The sequence below is a fragment of the Penicillium psychrosexuale genome, assembly GCF_028828465.1.
Source record: "Penicillium psychrosexuale strain IBT 29551 chromosome Unknown utg000003l, whole genome shotgun sequence".
NCBI lineage: Eukaryota > Fungi > Ascomycota > Eurotiomycetes > Eurotiales > Aspergillaceae > Penicillium > Penicillium psychrosexuale.
The window spans coordinates 1627677-1648554 of NW_026643188.1; the positions used below are offsets into that span (position 1 = coordinate 1627677).

Genomic DNA, 20878 nt, shown 5'->3' on the forward strand with positions numbered 1-20878 from the left:
GGTTTTGGAAACTCATTACAAAGTACTGCTAGATAAGTAAGGATCTGGATACCTCGTAGCATGGTTCGAGACTTCGTATTGGAAAGATAAAACTAATCTAACATTGATTGTCGTGGAATGTCTCTTGAATCCTCATCATGGCTCTAACCAACTTCTTCCTGCTGTTCATCCTTCTTGAAGAAAGGCCCTCGCTTGAAATAAAGCCTTCCAATCTGCCTGTATTCGTCCTCTCCCTTGTCAAGTTTCATTCTGAACTCCATTCCGTCTGCCAGGAACTCACTGAAGCAGTTCAAGTAGGCGTCCGTCCACTCCATCCAGTTCCCTAATCCTTGCATCATCGCGAGATCGCTCGTTTGCTGCTCCGCTTCCTTGTCTGGCTGGGTCACCCATTCAAACAACTTCAGGTTCGGGATCGTCATGGCCCAGAAAGGAACGTCGGGTGGGTTGAGTTCTCCGCCAAAAGATGGGCCGGGGGCGACGGCGAGGATGAATTGGATTCGCTGGATATTCTCATGGCTGAATACTCTCTTGATTGTATCTTCGCATTTTCCGTGCAGGTAGACTTCGAACAAGTTGTCGCCATAAAGTATGTCCAAGCATTCAGCGCTCATTTGTTTGGAAACATGTAAAATGCTAGTCCAGTGAGGACTGGTGTTGAGGAACTTGTCGTCTTCGATGGACGTGTCGCGCGTAGAAACCACAGGTTCGACACCGTAGGGCCGATACATTGCGCTTGTCACTCTGATGGCGCATTTCCGGGGCACGCAGAAGCCAAAAATTTTCAAACGTAGCTCGAGGGGTAGCGTGAAGAGTAGAGACGTCGTGGAAGCGGGAGTTGGTTGTTCAGACTGGTGGTCTGGTGGGGTCTCCATTGTTGAACTTGCAAGGCAAGCTTCAATCGCTTCTTATGTCTTGGAAAAGTGCTGACTAGAGAGTTTAGCATCCTGAATCGTTGGTCCAGCATGTTCCAGCGTGTACTTCATCAACCAGATCAGATCGCGATCGATCTCAAAACAGATGACGGGTTTGAGGGGGATATCAAACGATATGGTAAATATAGCAGCAAATGGATAGGTTTCATAAAAGATAGGAATGATGATAGGGGTCTAATTGGCAGCTCGGCCAAGTGGACGAATAGCTTGGATGTGATGGATGGTAAAGCAAAGCTGAGTTGTAGGAAGATGAGCCTGATAAATAGTAATTCGTCTAAAAAGCAAACGAAACATCTCCTACGGCAACTGCCTTGGGGAATCGTCCTGCGGCGATTCAAGGCTCCAACGTCCAGATGCTCTCACCGTTCTTGATGTTTTGTTCTAACGATGAGCCTCTCGGAAAGTACCCGGTCATTCACAGCCCAATAGAATACATATGAAATGGCTGACTTGGAGTAGAATCTGTCTTTTCTTTGAAATACCTAAATAACTGCCCGTGCTGCTCCAAAAAATCAACATTACCATAGTCTGTGGCCCTAGCCGAACATAACTAGGCGTCCATCCTCGAAAGACTCATCCCATTCCCTCCGTGATTGTAAGACTCTTAATCACATGCGATATCCCCTGCTTTCTTGAAGACCCTATTAACTGGTCTTGATTACAGCAATCGGACTGCACGGTGTTGTAGCAACCAGCGTCACCAATAACGACGCCGATAAACGCGAGCCGGTTGATCGTTATAAATCCCAGTGGTTGTCACTGTTGCATCCCTAAAAGGATCATACGATGCAAGCTGACAGCTGGTCATCATACCACAGCGAAAGTATTCGGCCGCAATCCCTGTCCAAAGGCATTTCATCCCTCTTCGCGTTTCATCCACGCATCGAAGATGTGCCGGTAAGTGCGACGAAGATGAGGTGGCAGCATACGGATATTGCTTATATCTGAGGAGTTGCCGAGGACTGCCCCAATAAGCCTCGAGATTCCTGTTGATAGGCCAGGAGCTGGTGGGGAGGTGGGAATGTTGTTCTTGTTTCTTCTTTTTAGTTTGTTGTAGGCCGGACTGAGCCATATCGACTGAGCCATATCGGTATTGGATGCAGAACCTCCGAACCACCTGGGATAAATGATTGACTGAGAGATATCTGATTTACTCATTCTAATATTTCAAAAAGATTTCACTTTGTTTTCAAGATAATAAAGAATCTTTGAGTCTTTTATCTCATATAGCCAATTTGGAGATCGTCACAAAGCCGGCCCTAATGCGGGGGTTACTGAATAGATGAAGTAGGCTGTCATAGTCGCAAATTCTGGGTCTATGAATACTATTTGTACCTCAAATGTCTTTATGTATGGCATGGATTAAGGAGTTATCAGTATTCTTATTAAGCTAGCAAATGAAAAGTCTAGGTGCTTGTGGAAGAAACCGCTGTTTCTCAGTATCAATCAGCTGGGCTTCACTTTTGTGGTCATTTCTAGCGGTAGACGTTCTAATAATTAGAGGAAGTGGTAACTGGTTGGTAGAAGCCTGTCGGTTATTATTGCCTAGGAAACCAAAAGAAGGTGGGAGTTAATACAATATACGGAGTACCTAGAACCTCGTGACAGAAATGAGATTCTAAACAAACATGTCATCTTCTCCAAGCGCCCGGACAAGCCGAACAGTTGATGAAAAGGAGTTCGCGTCGACCGGGGGTAGTGTAAGCCCAGTGACACTGTGCAACGAGGCGTGTGCAAGCACAGAGGCCAAGTCGCGAGGTCCAAATATTAGAATAATCATGACGTTCTGCAATGCAGAACTACCAGAGATTAAACTGGTAAGAACAGATACTACACATGATCTAAGCCAGAGGCAAAGAGAGCTGAAGAAGAAAGAAAAGAAGAAGAAGTTCTGGGGCAGGGTCACCTTCTTATAGATACCCTAAGGGCGGTCGGTTTATGCCACTATTCACAAATGAGACAAACAACGACATAGGCTCGCTTAATGTAAATGGTAACGTGATGATAAACACATATGCAGATATGCCTAGATAGACTATGTAACATATAGATGTATGCAGGTAGGTGCCTTGTATTGTAGGAACCAGGCTTAGACTTATACTGGTTGGATTCATGGATGATATAAAAGAAACAGCTCACGGAAGAAGAATCAGACGTTCACTATACACAGGGCTTGTTTGAAGCAGTAGAGGTAAAAAAAACAGGCACACAAAGGAGAAGGACAAGACATAATAGCACAACGCCATGGGAAGAAAACATAGAGCATTTAGTACACCCAAGCCAGCGTCGGAAGTTCCGGGGATTACAGATCACATCGAGGAAAATAGGTGGTTCCTCTTCTCTGATTTTTCCCCTGGCACAGGCGAATCTAACCATCTAAGAGGATGCCATGGAAAGGTTTTCTTTGGGTTTGGTTTTTCTTTTTATTATTGCGTTGCCAATACCGTTTACCGGTCAACCTCACCGAACACAAGATCCATAGTACCTAGAAGGAATTCAATGTTAGAGCTGGAATAAAAAACAACGGAATAAAAGACTTACCGATAATTGCGACAGCATCGGCAAGCAAGTGACCACGAGACACCTGATCGAAACCACCCAAGTGGGCGAAACCAGGAGCACGGATCTTGCAGCGGTATGGCCGCTCACTGCCATCACTGACCAGGAAGACAGCCATCTCACCCTTGGGGGCCTCAATGGCTGAGTAAGTCTCACCAGGAGGCACACAGTAGCCCTTGGTGAAGAGAAGGAAGTGGTGAATGAGAGCCTCCATGTTCTCCTTCATGGCAGCACGGGGAGGGGGTGAGATCTTATAGTCCTCCACGCGGACCGGACCGGCGGGCATCTTGTTCAGGCACTGATGGATGATACGGAGAGACTGGCGGAACTCCTCCATACGGCAGAGGTAACGGTCGTAGCAGTCACCGTTGACACCGACGGGAACATCAAACTCGACCTGGTCATAGGCATCGTACGGCTGCGACTTGCGGATATCATAAGGAACACCTGATCCACGGAGCATGACACCGGTGAAACTCATGTTGAGCGCATCGGCAGCGTTAACAACACCGACACCCTGGGTTCTGGCCTTCCAGATACGGTTATCCGTAAGCAGCTCCTCGGTTTCGTCAATGCGGTCACCGAACTGAGTGGCCCACTGGTAGATGTCGTCCAAAAGACCAAGGGGGAGATCCTGCGACACACCACCGGGGCGAACGTAGGCAGCGTGGAGACGGGCACCGGAGACACGCTCGTAGAATTCCTAAAGCACCCGAGGTGTCAGTAAATAAGACCTGGCCGCAGAGGCTTTGCAGCTGAAAACTACTCACCATAAGCTTCTCACGCTCCTCGAAACCCCACAGGAAAGGAGTCAGGGCACCAACGTCCATTGCGTGGGACAGGACGGACATAAGGTGGTTCAGGACTCGGGTCATCTCGCCGAACAAGGTACGGATCCACTTGGCACGCTCGGGGATCTCGACGTTCAACAGCTTCTCAACGGCCAAGGAGAAGCACTGCTCATTCGTCATCATGGAGACATAGTCCAATCGGTCAAAGTAAGGCAGAGCCTGCATATAGGTTTTGTACTCAATCAACTTCTCGGTACCACGGTGCAGCAAACCGACGTGGGGATCGGAGCGAATGATCTCTTCGCCATTGAGTTCCAGAATCAATCGGAGCACACCGTGAGCAGCGGGATGCTGAGGACCAAAGTTGACGGTATAATGACGGATCTTGCGGTCGATCCCTTCGGCCTTGGATTCAAGGCCAGCAGCATCGGGGTGCTCGGGAGAACCCTTGTTGGCGACGGAGGTGAAGGTCGGGTCGGTCGGCACAAGTCGTGTGGCCTGGTAGCTAGCAGCCTCTGCGTGGCGGCGAGGAACAGAGGTGGCTATCGAGCGGGAACGAGGAATGGATGAGGAGGGGCGGAGGCAGAGCCTTTTGGGCGCATTGCCCGCTAGGCGGGCGAGAGAAGCGGCCATGGAGGATAGAAGTGGAGGTCCAAGAGGGAAAAGAGGGGAGATGATCCTCAATCCAGGCGCATTCAATGGGTGGATATGGCTCGCTACGGGGTAGGGAACTCACTGAAGGTCTCAACCTGGGAGTCGCATTTTGGCTCGTCACGTGAAAAGCCGCCGGGTCATCAGCCGTGCGCTGGTTGGCCTGAAGGGGCCACTATGTTGTGTGGGTAAGGGCTCCACACTAGCCTTTCTTTGGTTTAGTGCCATGCATTGCTCACATAATCCTGCAATTATGGATTACATAATATATCATTATTTGCGCATAATAAAGGCCTCGTTTCTGCCTCAGGCGAACTAGAAAATTACTTCGAGAAATCTCTCTTATCGGTGATCGCGGATTTTACCATCAACCTTCACCAGACCCTCTACAGTTGCTCACCATGGCGCCTCTTGTTCCCTCGCAGGAGGAGCTGCAGCGCCGCCGTGTATGTCTCCAACAATGATTCCACGCAGCTCAGAATACTAATCGTCCCAGATCATCGGCATCAATGCGGAAACCGTCACCAACATCCCCTCTACAGATTTTCCTGGCCATTGGCCCGGAGAGTCGCATGGGTGGGCACTCGATGAATTCAAGGAGGTATGTATTGGAACATAGTTAGGAAGGTATACTCTACTGGATTTAGTAAATCCTGACCATTTACTCCAACAGAATTTCCAAGTCGAATTCCATCGCAATGACCGGTTCGAGGCTTCCTTCTCGCTGATCGGTCTCGACGCCTCAGTCGCCAACGCTTTCCGTCGTATTCTTATGGCCGAAATCCCCACCATCGCCATTGAAGACTGCTTCATTCACAACAACACTTCAGTCATTCAAGACGAAGTGCTCGCACAACGACTGGGCCTGATCCCGCTCAAGGGTTCTGTCGAGGGTATCAACTGGATGCACTGGTATAAGAAGGCGTCCGAAGACGGTACCGAGGAGGAAGACGGCCCCTGCGACTTCAACACCATTGTGCTCCGTCTCGACGTGGAATGCTACAAGAACGAGTACGCAGACAAGGACGAGCAGGACCCCCGCAAGCTGTACACCAACGCCCATGTTTACGCCAAGGACCTCATGTACATGCCTGTCGGTCGTCAGGAACAGTTTTTTGTCGGCGACGGCGCTATCGCACCTGTCAACCCGGACATTCTGATCGCCAAGCTCCGTCCCGGCCAGAAGATCGAGATGGAACTCCACTGCCAGAAGGGTATTGGTGCCGATCACGCCAAGTTCTCGCCTGTGGCTACCGCTTCATACCGCCTCTTGCCTGAAATTAAGATCGAGCGTCCAATCATTGGCGAGGATGCGAAGAAGTTCGCCAAGTGCTTCCCTAAGGGTGTGGTTGGTCTTGAACCCGTCACCCCTGAAGAGGCTGCGCAGCGTGGAAGTGGATACGAGGGCCATGCCGGCGAGCAGAAGGCCGTCGTGAAGGATGCGTTTAATGATACTGTCAGCAGAGAGTGTCTGCGCCACGATGAGTTCAAGGATAAGGTCAAGCTGGGACGGGTGCGTGATCACTTCATCTTCAGCGTGGAGAGCACCGGTCAATTTGAGAGTGACATGCTCTTCCTGGAGGCTGTAAAGGTTATGAAGCTGAAGTGCAACCGGTGGAAGAGGGGTCTGACCGATTTGATGGCTTGATCAATGGGTCTTTTCTCTGCTACACCTTATTATATGCATTCTTTGGCGTTGGATTTTTGGGCTGCCTTTGCGCTGTACATTTACGAAAAGTCGATCAGTGTTTCGCCTCACGAGGTGGAGTCTAGATGTGTTAATTGTCTTGGATAAAAGCCCAACAGCTATCTTTTGAATTCTACACATTTAACTAAGGCTAATCATCCCGGTCATAAGCTATCTGATTGTCGTAATTCTCACATGAGAGGCAGGATAAGATTGTCCTTATTTAAAGTGAAGACGAAAGCGGAATGTGGTAGTGTAGGCTGGATCGCTGACAGCGACTTCTTCGCCATCCTCGATCAAATCGGCCAGCTTTTTTCCCAAGTGAGGTCGGGTCATTTCCTCCAGCTGAGGTGGGAAGCGCTGATAGAGGGTCTTCTCTTCAGTCCGCATACTTGGCTTCTTCAATTGGGCCTCGGCTCTTTCCCCGAGACTGTCGATGAACTCGCCCAGGGTCATGTTGGGGTCCACATCCATCTTCCGGGCAAGTTCTCCGCACACCGGACAGTCGGGCTTTTTCTCCGCCTCGAAGGTGTAGGTGTACACTCCTTCCTCGCCAGCATACATCATGTAGTTGGAAAGGAATGGATTGCAGCCAGTGGCGATCTTGAGCACTTCTGAAGTTGTGGAGGCCGCAATGACAGCGTTTGTTGATGCGATAGCCGGAATGATATTTTTGACCACACCCTGGGTCATCTGGAAGGTAACACCATGGATATTGAAATGCTGGGCACGTTCGTAAGCGGTATTGTATATCCACGATATGTGTTCCATGTTGTCGCTGTCAAAAGTGTCATCTTTGCGTTTCTCTTGCCATGCGATCTGGTGCGCCCATTCAATGCAGTGTTGAGGCTGGCGCGGGATGGTGGCAATAGTGCAGAGAGGAACTGCTGGACGAGGTGCGTGCATATCCAGTTGGCACTCAATGCAGGATGAGATAGAGGGTAGAATGACACGGGCTTGGCCCTTGAAACCTGGTTGACACATCAGTAACATGTTCTTGGCTAAGCTTGATGATATAGGTGGGTACCTTCAGTTCCACCATCAACAAGTGGCTTCAGACTCGTAGGGTCATCTTCATCGACCATAGAGATCAATGTGGAATTGATCCAGCGTCGAGCTTCGATACTGTCCAAGCCACAGATGACAATATTGAACTGCATGTAGTAGTCTTCATCTTTATCCTGAATCTTGCCGACGTAGGGCGTGATCTTGACTCCTTTTACTCGCTTTTGCACAAAAGCAGCGGCAACTTCGGCTTTGGGCTTTCCGATATCCGCCTGACGAAACAGAAATTGCCGATTGAGATTTGATATATCAATGGTGTCTGTCGACTGTGAGCTTCTGGTCTTGGTATTCTGAGTTGAAACACATACCCATGTCGATGACATGAATATCTTTGAATCCCGACAGTGCGAGATTCTTTAAGATCTCGCATCCTAGGCCACCAGCTCCGCTAGATTTCAGTCAGTCCCTCATCTTGAGAATACCACAACTTTGCGAGGTTGACAAACATCACCCTAAGACTCATGTTAGCGAAAGTACTATCTCCAGAGTGAATCCACTTACAGAACTTTGGCAGATTCCAAAGCATTAATAGGCTCGGGGCCAGGGTTCCAGTCGTCATCTGTAAAAGGGCCACGTTTACTCAAGACATTGTAGAGGTGCTTCCTGTGGGGTATTAGCGCAGATCGAAGGTCTCAAGGGTCATTCAACGCACCATCGACCTTGTTGATCCACGTAGATCGAAGTTTCTGGGGCATGTGGGGTTCCCACATCCACATCCATCTTGATAGGCTCCTGTTATGGGCAACTGGTGAGAGTAAATAGGCGCAGTATCAAGTCGCGTTACACAGGTTAACGCTTGTTGAGGTGGATGGCAGGCAGAGTGAGCCCGATGAGAGTGATATCAGGAGCAGATCCAGTTCAGCTTTTGGTCGGATCACCAAAGTATTCAAGTTACTGATAATGAAGAGGCTGAGTTGACAACATCACTTGCGCGTGGGCTGCCTTGGGGTGACTATGGCTGACTAATCTCAGGCCCGCCTACTGTAATCCTCACCAACCTCTCTTTTTCCCCGAAGTGTATTCGAATCGATAATGGAAGGCCTTCTGACGGCAGTGAAAACTGTCAAGCGAGATTCAGATGCCCTTGTTACACCTGCTGTCGAATCTCAGCTTGCTGATCCGCCAGTAAGAAATGACTTCGATCCTGAACATCTATCATCACGTCATATCATAGATCTACTTAAAAGCAGTCCCGATCGTGAACAACTGTCTGCCATTTTGGCAACCCTTGATCCATTCAGCAAATCCAAAGCTTCAAAGGACTTCGACCTCCGAATTGCAAGTCCCATCACAGCCCAGATTCTCCAATTATTAGTCAGCACCACGATTCCAGATCATTGGGGATCCCTAGATGCAAAAGACAGCAAAGGGAAAGACGCCAAAGCTCGAGCAGCATTATTGAGATGTCTTAGCAGCGTCGCGGGTCTCGGTTCCTTAGTGGCTCAGCTACGATCTTTAATCAACGTGGCCCGTGCTTCTGCCCAGCAAGCCAAAGGTTCAAGCAGCCAACTTGCTATCCGGGATCTCTTGGCTGTGCTTGCTGCTTTGCTGGAGCCAAAGGACTTTTTAGCCCGTCTTTCTTCTGATATTTCAGTCATTTATGACAGCAAAACTCGACAGCAAGTCACGTGGAGAGAGCTTGTATCACTCGTTGCTGCCGGCAAGGTTTTATCGACAGCAGCCGAGGCTCTTACTGTTGTTGACGAGTCAAGATCAGTATCTTCAATCTCCTGGGTTGGAAATGGTTCCCAGTATGCATCATGGCTTGGGCGCAATATTTCTTATATGGTGGCACGACTAGCCCCAGATAACGAAAGCGACTGCGCCTCAGTTGCTTTGTTGACAGGGCGAGCCTTAAGCCTTGGATATACAGGTGAATATACAATGATGGCCTTACTTGAGTCCCAGGCTGACGTTGTGCAGACCAGATTGTCAAAGAAATCTACTCGGATCTACTTGTTCCGCAGTCCTTGCTGGCGCACTTTGGAATATTATTAGACCATCTCAGACGGACGGAGCAGCTTGCAGTTTTAGAAGCGATCTTCCGTGATGTACAACGAAGGTACTTTTCAGATGATCTATTGGGAACAGTGGGTCAGTCAATCACTACTTCAGAACCCATTAAAGGAGTGGCAGCTTTGATCTCCGCCGTCATCTCTTCCCGGCCAGATTTGGGAAGTCAAGTTGTGGATTGGCTCTCAAAATCGCAAGGTGGCTCGATAAACACGTTGGGACTACGTCGTGCACTATTAGCTACTTGCAGCAAGAACGATAGTAAGTTCACGTTGCCGAAGGAAACGACAACGGAACTAACCGCAACAGATGTGTTGAAGTCACTGCTCATACGCAGCCTTGAGCAATTTGGAGACAAGTTCTCTATCAAACATGTCCCAAATATGGTCCAGAATGGTTTGTCAACAGTCCACAGTCCTCTGCTCCTAAAATATTAGCCTCTGACATTGAATAGCAACTGCACAAGTGATTCTTCTTGCTGCTGGCCACCTCTATCGGCTAGATCAAGCGCAAGTGAAAGAAGTAGGCCGGTCAGGAGCATATCTCAACGCAGTCTCCAATAGACTCGCCGCGTCCTCTAACAGAGCACGATTTCTTGGCATGGTCGTTGGAACAGGAATATCTGAACTCATTGAGGAACCAGACAAAGTGCTGAAATTTGACATAGAGGAAATGCGGAACGAGGAAGCCCTTTGGTATTCGCATTTGACAAAGGTCCAAGACGAGATCGGTTCGCCTGAATCTATCAAAGCATTGCAAGAGGCATTGCCAGAAAAGCCAGAACTGGTCCACCCCAAGCCTTCACAAAAGCCGAAGGCACAATTTTCCCACCAGCATACAAGCAAGATTGTTGCGGTTGAAGAAGTCGAGGACAGTGATGAAGAGGAAGAGGAAGAGGAAGAGGACGACCTCATTCCGTATGAAAAGCCGGACGACGATGCATACGATTCTGATGACGATCCTACGTTGGTCCAACGGAATAAGCCGACAGCGCCTGTGTAAGTACAGATCGCCTGCTGATATCGAGCTCGCTAACAAATCTAAGATACATCCGTGATTTGATCCCATATCTTCGAGACAACGAAAATGTCGAGCGCTATCATCTCGCCATCACCACTGCCCCATCCTTAATTCGACGGAAGATAGGATTCGGAACTGAACTTGCCGAGCAGATCGAGGAGCTAGCTCTGACTATCGTGGGTCTTCAAAATGACAATAATCATCCGTCATTCCATGAATCTCGCCTACAGAGCATGATTGCATTGATTGTGTCCGAGCCCTTGAAAATGGGCCGCTGGTTTACTGCCATCTACTTCGATGGAGACCTTTCTCAAGTCCAGAGATCTGCTGTTCTTACAGCTCTGGGTCTGAGTGCTCGCGAGATAGCCGGGAATGGAGAGGATGATGCCAAGGCACTGCATCTCCCAACTACTGGCGATACCTCATTCCCATCCAAGCGGCTCTCGCCTGCCCTAGAGGCGATGTACTCAGGAGCAAATGAGTCTCCTATTGCAATGCTCACCCGGGAAACGGCCCGCACATCCTTGGAACCGCTCGCAGCCAACGCAGCAGATACAATGACTGGCCCCAATGCTCTCAAAGTGCGCACTTTCTCATCTCGTATGGAAGTCGAGAAGAAACGCCAGCAGCGTGACACCAAGCGCCAAAATGCTACAATCAAGGATCTGCACAAGGTCCTTGCCGAGGGTTTCTTCTTCCCACTGCAGGGCAGATTTGAAATAATGATGCTGCAGTCTTCGTCGTACGTTTTACGTCCACTCTCAAAATCATATTATTAACATCGCTCTAGGTCCTCCACACCCTCATACAACCCATTCTTCATCCCCCATCTCCTTACACTCTTCCTCCAAACCCTCTCCCTCATTCTCTCTACAACAGGCCCTCACACCCCCTTTCTCCCAGGCCTCACCCATGAAACTCTCTCCCTCCTCTTATCTCTACACACATCCTCGGCATCCAGCGAGCCAACCGTCACTGCCGCACTCCTGTCACTTTTCCTCGCTGTGGTGGATCTCAATATTGCGTCTGGCTCAAATGGCGAGCAGCGTCTTGTCACCGAATACGCCACCCAGGTGATCGAGCTGCGAGAGTGGGCTTCCCAGGTCTTTGACCGGACGCCGCCTTCGGCTGCGCGGGCTGATCCTAGCTCAGCCGTTACCGACCCACAGGAGCAGATACGCACCCTTGCTGCTGGTGTTATGGTGCGGCTTGGGGAGGTGATAGAGCGGTATCAGGGTCGGCTGATGGGTGTTCATTCTGGTTTTAACTATTAGGCAGATGACGGAACTATGTGAACATTATTGAAAATTCCACGAACGAGTACAGCCATCAACGCGCCTTGGTCTTTTACATTTAAAGGAAGAATGTAAATCGTGTTGTTCCCTTTCTTCCGAAAATGACATACATATGTAGCTATCATTATGATCACTGAGGCGTAGATTGGCCCATTTACTCCGCCTTGACAAAGCTACCCTTCTCGATGGCCGCCTCCATCATCCGATCACCACTAATGATGCTCGTGGTACATATAATAATCTTCCTCCGTGGAGCCTCTTGCGCAGCAATGAAGCGCAACGCGGCGATCTCGGTGAACGTGATACCACCCAGGAAAAAGACATACACGGTCTTCGTAGCTGAGTTACCGCTGAGCGTTTGACGAGCCCGCACAGCCTTATCATCACCCTTCTGGACGATACTGAAAGTCGCACCGCGAGCACTCTTGACAACGTCCTCGAAGCCAAGCCAGCCAGGCGACGTTGTATTAGGGGTGTTCGAGGCGGCCGGCGTACCTCCCTTGATCAAGGATACCATATAGGATTTTTGTAGCACACATTGAACCAGGCGGACGCTGAGGGGCGCAAAGCCACTGTACACATAAGAAATGTCGTTCGGATCCTTTTCGCTGACCTCCTCGATGACAAGACAGAGGTTCTTGCGCAGGTACCCGTAGTTCGTCTTTGATCCTGCTTGTGCACCGGATGTAGGGAGGAGCATCGTCGTTGCTGAGGATCTAGGCTGGAGAAGTTCCATTTTCTCTAACGCCCAGAATGTGAGAAGGTGCTGGTGGCCGTACGCTTGAACGACCTGTCTCTTGAAACTTTCTAGGTCGCGGGGGCGGAGACCCCCAGACATGCAGGACTCCAGGCACAGGAGCCGTAGCACAGTCTTAAGTGGAACATCTCGAGCTATCAGCTCTTCGATTGTGTCATGCTGGTATGTGGAGTCGGCACCGGCCGCATTGTTCTGTTGGACTTCTAAAGTTTTGCGGAAAGTTTCGGAGCGGGTGAGTCGCATTATCTCTTCTGCGAGGTTGGTATGGGTTCGAAGACTCTGGTGCTCCAGCTGGTACGTTGGTAATCGGTTGACAAACTCTCGAAGCTCGCCTGTCGTTTTAGCCGTGTGGCGGCTCTCGTACTCATTTTCTAAGCGGCGTGCCACCTTATTCAGGATATCGCCCACGATTGCAAAGTTTGCATCTCGCAGTTGGCTGAACAACTGATCCGAGGAATCCAGCTGTATCTTTCTTTTCAGCCCCTGCTTGACTTGCTGGGGTGCCTTGGATGACTCGGACTGTGGTGTGGGAGCAGGACCGACAATGCTTGTATCAACGTCTGCCTGGTTGTTCTTTATACCGACATATTCATCAATTAAGCCTTCATAGGTGAGCTGTGTGAGAAGGGGTGTCCCAAAGTCGACGTCACGGTCTATGATGATCAAGTTCTCTACGCTCGCACTTGGCAACAGGCCTCGTGCAGAGGGATCGGTCAATCCGGAGCTCTCCTCTGCATCAAGTTCTTTCCTCATACGCAATAGAAGATCTGCTAAGCGCCGGGCATTGTCCCCTTTTCCAACAATGCGTGGGAAATAGCCATGGCGCTGCTGGACACCCATGAGAGCCTTAGCAGAATGGAAGATACACCCTGGATCTTTGTGCTGAATAGGATGGTCAGAAAATATCTCAAATGTTAGCAACCTATGAACTTACCAAGTACAAGTCTCCAAACGACTCATCCAGTTCTAATGACAAGATGTCTTGTTCTAGAGGCATAAAATAAAGAGGAAGCTCGGCGACGTTCACGTCGCCGATGATTCCTGCCTCCTCCAAGACAGCATTGCTCATAAGCGTCCGTCTTGGAGCGAAGAAGATGGAAAACTCATGTTCAACATTTCCATTATTCTGCAAGCGTTTGATTTGTTCTAAGAGAAATGTCAGCTCATCCTGATGGCACTCAATCAGAGATAGCAGGAAAGGGCCCTAATGAAACGAGCTTGGAAATGTTGTAAGATAGATATCGATATAGGGAACATTTCTCCAGATTACATAGAGTAGAAAAGCCTCTGTATAATCTGATGATGGCCCATCATGGGCCCCAATGAAAGAGATCCAATCTGACAAGCCGACAGGGGGGCAAAAGAGACAATGTCATACCTGCCACAATTCGAACGTGGCGAGCTTTCTCGCCACGAACAAGGAATACAACATTGCGTTGTGATGAGTCGATGTTTGCATTTTCCAGCAAGAAGACCCGGTCGACACCATACTCTTGGAGCACGGAGAACTTGACGAATAGACCCACTGGGCCGGCCAGTTCCTGGCTTATCACGAGGTTCTTCTTACCCCGGGCCTGGAGAATAGTTAGCGCATATAATTGCTTCGCTTCGCTCCGCAATCAGAATAGAAGATCAAGGAGGCTGTGCTCACGCCTTCGAGTAAAGTCAAGAGATCCCTCCGCGCCTTGTCCCTAAAATAGTCCGCATCCGACCCCGATAAAGGAGCCATTTCATCCAGGCAGAGGCAATGTCGTGAGCCAAAAATAAACAGAGACGTTGAAGTGCCACTGCGCCCGCATTGGGCTAGCACTGCCACTGCTGATGTAACATGTAACTTTGGTATTAGTATCGTTATCACTGCGCCATCCACCATATATCTGGCTGGTAACTTTAGTACGCCCCTTGTATATATATTACCATCAGGCGGCGTTCTCGAACATCTAACTAGCTCCCCTGAAGGCGTCTCATATTAATTCTTTCTTTTGTCTCACTTCATTCTCTTTCTCCTTACTTTCTTGTACTCCCATTTACCCTCGATCATTTTAATCTTATTCAACAAATCTTTACAAGCACTATACCCCCACCCACGCCATGGGTCTTTTCAAGAAATCCGATGGCGACGATGACTCTAGCCGCCGAGCACTCTTCGGCTCGCGGAAGAAGGACAAGAGCCCCCCGACCCCCTCCAACCCTTACGCTCAACCAATTCCGGTAGACCCATACACTAAGGCCAAGATTGGCGTGGGTGTTGCCCCCTTACCTGCCGACCACCCCGCCGCCAACGGCGGCCCCCACTCCATCCCCCCGACAACAAGTACGCCTCCAACAAGTACGGAAACCAAGGCGGCTACGGCAGTGATCGATTTGGCGGACCCGGCGCAGGCGCCGGACCCTCAACCGGAGGCTCGCGATACGGAAGCGGTGGTTACGGAGGTCTGGGTAGCAGCGATCCCAATGACCCCGCGGCTGCAGACTCCGCTCGCAACGAGCTTTTCGGCGGCGCCAACAGAAACCGGGCACCGGACAACGCGGGCGGCCCATCACCACCACCGTACTCCGAGGGTCAGAATGGTCAGAATGGTCCAGGACCGAACTACGGTGGCGGCAGCAATGAGTACAGCATGGCGACCTTCCAGGATCGACAGCTAACAGCTGAAGAAGAGGAGGAGGAAGAGGTCCAGGCGACGAAGAACGAGATACGCTTCGTGAAGCAGGGTGATGTAGCATCAACACGGAATGCACTCCGAGCTGCCGCACAGGCTGAAGAAACCGGTCGCGCCACTCTCGCCCGACTTGGTGCGCAGGGCGAGTCCGTCCACGATACAGAGAAGAGTCTGGACATGACGGCCATCGAAGGTCGCATCGCAGAGGATAAGGCAAAGGAGCTCAAGACGCTCAACAAGAGCATGTTCGCCGTACACGTGGCGAACCCATTCACGGCCTCGCGACGCCGGCGCGAGCGCGATGAGAAGATCCTCAATACACACCGTGAGGATCGTGATGTCCGCGACGGAACACGGTCCGAGGCGTACGCGAGTAATCAGCGCATGGACCGGCTGTTCCGTGATATCGAGCGCGATGCCGCGAAACAGGGCAAGGGCAAGAAGGCGAGTGTCACCGAGCGTGCCAAGTACCAATTCGAGGCGGATAGCGAGGATGAGGCAATGGAGGACGAGATTGAACAGAACTTGGATCTGCTCAGTGGTGCTACCGGTCGGTTGAACGGTCTTGCCAAGGCCACTGGCAAGGAGCTGGACGAGCAGAACAGACATCTGGAGCGTATCATAGGCAAGGTGAGTTTTCCCTTTAATCTGGTGTGTGTATGAACATGAGACTAACTGGCTATAGAGCGACTTTGTCGACGATCAGATTGCCATGAACCGGGCCAAGCTGGACCGGATTCGTTAGTCACGTTGGTTGTTCAAGACAAAAGGGCTGCGATATGCCTGGTGCTGTCGTGCTCAGTAATTTTCTGCGTACGTTCTGTCCGTTGGGCATGGATCACAAATTGGCGTTAAGCTGGTTCTGCATTATCTGCCGTGGTCATATCAGACCCGGCGACTAGAATATTAGTTGAACATTAAATAACATAATTTCATTGATTCATTCTGTACACTTGGATTGACTATAGCATAGGGAAGTAGCCGGACCGTGCGCTCTGTGACGCCTTTAGGTATGCAATATGAGCTAGATATCTCGTCCGATACTGCCTTAAAGCCCTGAGAAACCAGAGAAGTCTTGTTATTCAGCTCCTCAAACCTCAATCGCAATATCCAAATCCACGAAGATCGACATCCCAACTGCGGGGGAGCGCGGGGAGTACCCGGAGAATGAACCTCCACAGAGCCCTAAATGTAACGAAGTATAAAACCACACTCCCAACCCAAAAGCAACATTAACGAACAAACCACTACATCTACAAGCTACATTACATTAAATCCAGCCTACACCCCCCCCCACCAAACCCCCATGCCTCTCCCCCAAAAAACCGACATCCTCATAATAGGCAGCGGCAACGCCGGCCTCAGCGCCGCGCTCTCAGCCGCGCAAACCAACCCAACCCTACGCATAACCGTAATCGACAAAAGCCCCCTCACCTGGGCAGGCGGCAACACCTACTTCACAGCCGGCGCCTTCCGCACAACCCACAACGGCCTCCCCGACCTCCTCCCACTAGTCAACAACACGGACGCAACCCAAGCATCCCGCATCGACATACCAGTCTACACAGAACAAGACTTCACCGCCGACCTCCAGCGCATGACCAGCAACCGCACCGACCCCGACCTATCAGCAGCACTAGTATCCGACTCGCGCGCCGCCGTCGGCTGGCTAGCCGCCAACGGCATCCGCTTCCAGCTCTCCTTTAACCGCCAGGCGTATGAAGTCAACGGCCGGATTAAGTTCTGGGGCGGACTCGCGCTGAAAACGCAAGATGGCGGGAGGGGTCTGGTGGAGGATGAGCTGCGCGCGGTGAGGAACGCCGGCGTGGGTGTGTTCTTCGATACCGCGGCCACGGCGCTGGTGACGGACCCGACGAGCGGCGCTGTTATCGGCGTTGAAGTTGTCCACACCGACAGAGCTGGCGCTGACACACACAGGAACAGGAACAGGAGAACCACTGTCGGTGCCGATGCGGTGATTCTCGCAGCAGGCGGGTTCGAGGCTAGTCCGCAGCTGCGCGCGCAGTGGCTCGGGCCCGGATGGGACGGTGCGCGCGTGCGCGGCACACCATACAACACAGGCGAGATGCTACAGATTGCACAGCGCGATGTATCGGCCAGAACAGCCGGGAACTGGAGTGGATGTCACAGTGTAGCGTGGGATGCGGACGCGCCGACGGAGTCCGGGAGTCGGGAGGTTTCGAACGAGTATACGAAGAGCGGGTATCCGCTTGGGATTATGGTGAATCGGGACGGGGCGCGGTTTGTGGATGAGGGGTTTGATATGCGGAATTATACGTATGCGATGATTGGGCGGCGGGTGTTGGAGCAGCCTGGACAGGTTGCGTTTCAGGTTTGGGATGCGCGGACTGTGGCGTGGTTGCGGGAGGAGGAGTATCGGGGTGAGGTTGTGAGGCGGATTGAGGGGGCTTCGTTGGAGGAGCTTGCGAGGAAGTGTGTGGATGTTGGGCTTTTGGATCCTGGGCGGTTTGTTGAGTGTGTCAAGGAGTATAATGCTTCTGTTGAGGGGGTGGATGGGCAGAGGAGGTGGGATCCTTCTGTTAAGGATGGGCTTGCTACTAAGGGGCTGGCTGTTTCCAAGTCGAATTGGGCTTTGCCGATTGACAAGCCGCCTTTCCTGGCTGTCAAGGTCACTGCGGGTATCACGTTCACTTTTGGGGGGTTGGCTGTGAATCCTGAAACTGCGGCTGTTATTTCGGAGACGACGGGTGATGAGGTTCCTGGGTTGTATTGTGTGGGTGAGATGCTTGGAGGCATCTTCTATGATAACTACCCTGGTGGAAGTGGATTGACTTCTGGGACTGTGTTTGGGCGTCGTGCTGGTCGAGCAGCGGCGGAGCGAGCTGGAAAGAGAAGACTAGAACGGTTGTGATGCCTTCGAAGATCAAGGGTTTACATATCAACACATAACTAATGACTACAAGTACAATTAATGTTCAGAATGTCTTCTATTGATTAGAATATATTTAGTAGCGACAGTAAGTGAGTCTCGACCAAGGCCAGGGGACCAAGGCCAGGGCCCAGCCAGTATCAAAACAATAGGAACATGTTCTTCCTATGGGTATCATCACCAACAAACCTAAAATTGGAAACCCATGCACTGGAAAGGCGATCGAGGAAAAAAAAGAACAATGTAATAGCTTTAAGCCATGCAGAATGCAGGCTATGGAAGATTAAGAAGCGAAAACAAGTCAGGGTATGGCCTGCAGAGAATAAAAACATCGAATCATCACAAGCCCCATGGTATCGAGAAAAAAGCACAAAGGTGACGCCCAGTCTAGGGAAAGAATAAGAAATCAAATCAAAACAACGCATCCAGCCGGAAACCTCTATGGTCGTAACGTGGGTGAAACAAAGGAAACATGGAAATATGAAAGAAAAAAAAGAAGCTCTCTCTTGCCTGTCGCCCTCGAACAGAACCCATTATACCCATAAATCACAGACCGTTTTGGAAGGGTATGGTATGTATAAGCGTTTCTCTCTCCGGGAAATGTTTGTCGGAGGTGAAATAGAAAAAGGGATGAAAAGGTGATCCATGCTGTTGTACAAGGAGACGAGAAAGCCGGAAACCGTTTGGATAAACATGCCGACACAGTTGGTTCATGCTCAGACGGAGAACGAGTTTGTGAAGGGTGGAGATTCGCTTTAGGCGCGAGGGCGTAGGAGAGGGAGCACTCGACAGCTTCAGTAGAAGATGTAGTCGTATGAAAGATTGGCAGATTACTCGTCGTCATCGCCAGAGCCGGTATCCTTCTCGCCCTTGTGGACCTTCTTGTGTCGGCGCAGGTTTGAGACAACGGAGAAGTGCCGCCCGCAGCCTTCAACATCACACGCGAATGCTGGAAAATGTTAGCATGATTCGAATGATTTGGTTCTCACAGAAAAAAGAAAGAACTCACGCTTTTCGCCAGTGTGGCTGTACATATGCGTCTGGAGCGAAGATGGACGCGTGAACCGCTTGTCGCAGACCTTGCACTTGTGCTTTTTCTGGGTGTTGGAAGGCATCTTGGAGCTGAATTGGCTCATCATCGATTGCGGGCCAGGGGGAGCACTACCGGCCAAAAGGCTAGTGGGCCGGGGAAGAGTGCGCGATTCGTATGACTCGGAAGTTGTGGAGCTGTAGTCTGTCACGGAGGAGTCGACGGAGCCCACCGAGGCGCTGTAGTAGGGGTAGTTGCCGCCGGAGGAGATAGACGAGGCGGAGGATTGGGTGGAAGGGAAACCGTATGAATCGGCCGAGCCTCGTGTGCCGCGAGGACCAGGGCCGTAGATGTTGCGCGGAGTCAGATCCTGGCTGAGAGCGACCATTCCGCGGCTGGCGTCGAGGGCATCACCGAAAGTAGGGGCGGAAGCCGAAGCGCCAACGCGAGCGGCGTCTCTGTGGATTATGTAAGTTTTTGCGGTTCCCCAAGCATGTATGTAATGCAGACTCGAATCAACTTACGAGTGCGAGATACGGCGGCCGTCTTGCGCGGATGGGTGAATAGGGGCGTGGGCGTAGGCATAGCTGGAAGGTGCAAAGCTGCTCATTGGGGGAGCGCTGGTGTAGGAAGGAGCCTGGTCGAAAGTTGTGCGCGCAACCTCGTGTTGCATTCCCATTACCTCCGGCCCATAGGCGGCGCTCGCGTAGCTGGTTCCGGTCACCATTGACGGGGCAGACACGGGGATGTTGGGATAGGGCATGGACATGGCGGAGCGGTTCACTTCCTCCTGCTTGACCTGGCCCAGCCCCATGCTGGCGCCATTGCCCATGGAGGTCGCATAGACTGGGGGTGTCGAATGCGACGAGCTGTGTGCCCACGGGTCTGTAAACTGTGGTGGGGTGTGATGATAGACATTGTCGAAACTCATGCCGCCATAGGGACGGTTCTGATTTTCCATAACCATCGTCATAGGGAATAGAGTCGCGAATCGATCGCGTGTAGAACTGTATAGAGGGATTGAAGATCGAGTCCAAAAAGTAATGGAATAGAGTGATCGTCTGTGTTGATCCGGAGGTATATGAAGACAAAGTGATAAACCCGATGATCAACAATTATTTTATATTTTTAAGGGAGAAAGAAAAAGCAGAAACAGTCTGGGGAAGGGGATCGGCGAAGCTTATGAAGGAATATAAGGCATGATCCCATACTCCAAAGTGCCACTGACGACGTCCCGTCGGGGGTCGCAGATCGCTGGAAATGATAATACCGGTATTTATTATTTTATTATTTTATTTTATTTGAATTTTGTTTTTTTATTGTTTCTAATTGTTTATAATTGTTTATAATTTGAGTTTTTCTGATTTTCTTTTCTTTTTTTTTTAATTTCTTTTTCACATTTTAAGGATTTTTACTACAAATTCGGGATTTCTTTTTATTTCCTCTCTCGGGATTGGTGGACAGACCTGGGTTAGGGCACAAGTGGTCCGCACCAGTTCCTCGG

The 20878-nt window shown here is 50.6% G+C and overlaps 10 protein-coding genes across 10 annotated transcripts; 4 read left to right on the plus strand and 6 right to left on the minus strand.

Moving 5' to 3' along the window:
- Positions 1–143: 143 nt before the first annotated feature.
- N7518_004552 (uncharacterized protein) lies at positions 144–872 on the minus strand (the record flags this gene model as incomplete). Its single annotated transcript, XM_057185479.1, has 1 exon — positions 144–872. The coding sequence occupies one exon, from the start codon at positions 870–872 to the stop codon at positions 144–146; it is 729 nt and encodes a 242-aa protein (XP_057042249.1).
- A 915-nt stretch (positions 873–1787) lies between these two features.
- N7518_004553 (uncharacterized protein) lies at positions 1788–2018 on the minus strand (the record flags this gene model as incomplete). The annotated part of the gene is made up of 1 exon (XM_057185480.1): positions 1788–2018. The coding sequence occupies one exon, from the start codon at positions 2016–2018 to the stop codon at positions 1788–1790; it is 231 nt and encodes a 76-aa protein (XP_057042250.1).
- A 1361-nt stretch (positions 2019–3379) lies between these two features.
- N7518_004554 (NADH-quinone oxidoreductase subunit D) lies at positions 3380–4915 on the minus strand (the record flags this gene model as incomplete). The annotated part of the gene is made up of 3 exons (XM_057185481.1): positions 3380–3417; positions 3474–4194; positions 4262–4915. The coding sequence occupies 3 exons, from the start codon at positions 4913–4915 to the stop codon at positions 3380–3382; spliced, it is 1413 nt and encodes a 470-aa protein (XP_057042251.1).
- Positions 4916–5334: 419 nt separating this feature from the next.
- On the plus strand, positions 5335–6581 carry N7518_004555 (DNA-directed RNA polymerase core subunit RPC40; the record flags this gene model as incomplete). Its single annotated transcript, XM_057185482.1, has 3 exons — positions 5335–5379; positions 5430–5534; positions 5607–6581. 3 exons carry the CDS (start codon positions 5335–5337, stop codon positions 6579–6581), a joined length of 1125 nt encoding a protein of 374 aa, XP_057042252.1.
- Positions 6582–6839: 258 nt separating this feature from the next.
- On the minus strand, positions 6840–8405 carry N7518_004556 (NEDD8-activating protein UBA3; the record flags this gene model as incomplete). Its single annotated transcript, XM_057185483.1, has 6 exons — positions 6840–7591; positions 7648–7944; positions 7994–8073; positions 8132–8137; positions 8187–8288; positions 8338–8405. The coding sequence occupies 6 exons, from the start codon at positions 8403–8405 to the stop codon at positions 6840–6842; spliced, it is 1305 nt and encodes a 434-aa protein (XP_057042253.1).
- A 312-nt stretch (positions 8406–8717) lies between these two features.
- N7518_004557 (telomere length regulation TEL2 family protein) lies at positions 8718–11992 on the plus strand (the record flags this gene model as incomplete). The annotated part of the gene is made up of 6 exons (XM_057185484.1): positions 8718–9558; positions 9609–9959; positions 10008–10094; positions 10153–10696; positions 10744–11460; positions 11509–11992. 6 exons carry the CDS (start codon positions 8718–8720, stop codon positions 11990–11992), a joined length of 3024 nt encoding a protein of 1007 aa, XP_057042254.1.
- A 175-nt stretch (positions 11993–12167) lies between these two features.
- Positions 12168–14499, minus strand: N7518_004558 (Sec1 family protein; the record flags this gene model as incomplete). Its single annotated transcript, XM_057185485.1, has 4 exons — positions 12168–13652; positions 13705–13916; positions 14149–14344; positions 14422–14499. 4 exons carry the CDS (start codon positions 14497–14499, stop codon positions 12168–12170), a joined length of 1971 nt encoding a protein of 656 aa, XP_057042255.1.
- A 362-nt stretch (positions 14500–14861) lies between these two features.
- On the plus strand, positions 14862–16178 carry N7518_004559 (putative plasma membrane SNARE protein (Sec9); the record flags this gene model as incomplete). Its single annotated transcript, XM_057185486.1, has 3 exons — positions 14862–15084; positions 15153–16063; positions 16119–16178. The coding sequence occupies 3 exons, from the start codon at positions 14862–14864 to the stop codon at positions 16176–16178; spliced, it is 1194 nt and encodes a 397-aa protein (XP_057042256.1).
- A 561-nt stretch (positions 16179–16739) lies between these two features.
- Positions 16740–18326, plus strand: N7518_004560 (uncharacterized protein; the record flags this gene model as incomplete). Its single annotated transcript, XM_057185487.1, has 1 exon — positions 16740–18326. One exon carries the CDS (start codon positions 16740–16742, stop codon positions 18324–18326), a length of 1587 nt encoding a protein of 528 aa, XP_057042257.1.
- An 837-nt stretch (positions 18327–19163) lies between these two features.
- Positions 19164–20347, minus strand: N7518_004561 (C2H2-type zinc finger protein; the record flags this gene model as incomplete). Its single annotated transcript, XM_057185488.1, has 3 exons — positions 19164–19293; positions 19354–19832; positions 19899–20347. The coding sequence occupies 3 exons, from the start codon at positions 20345–20347 to the stop codon at positions 19175–19177; spliced, it is 1047 nt and encodes a 348-aa protein (XP_057042258.1). The 3' UTR covers positions 19164–19174.
- Between the last annotated feature and the right edge of the window lie 531 nt (positions 20348–20878).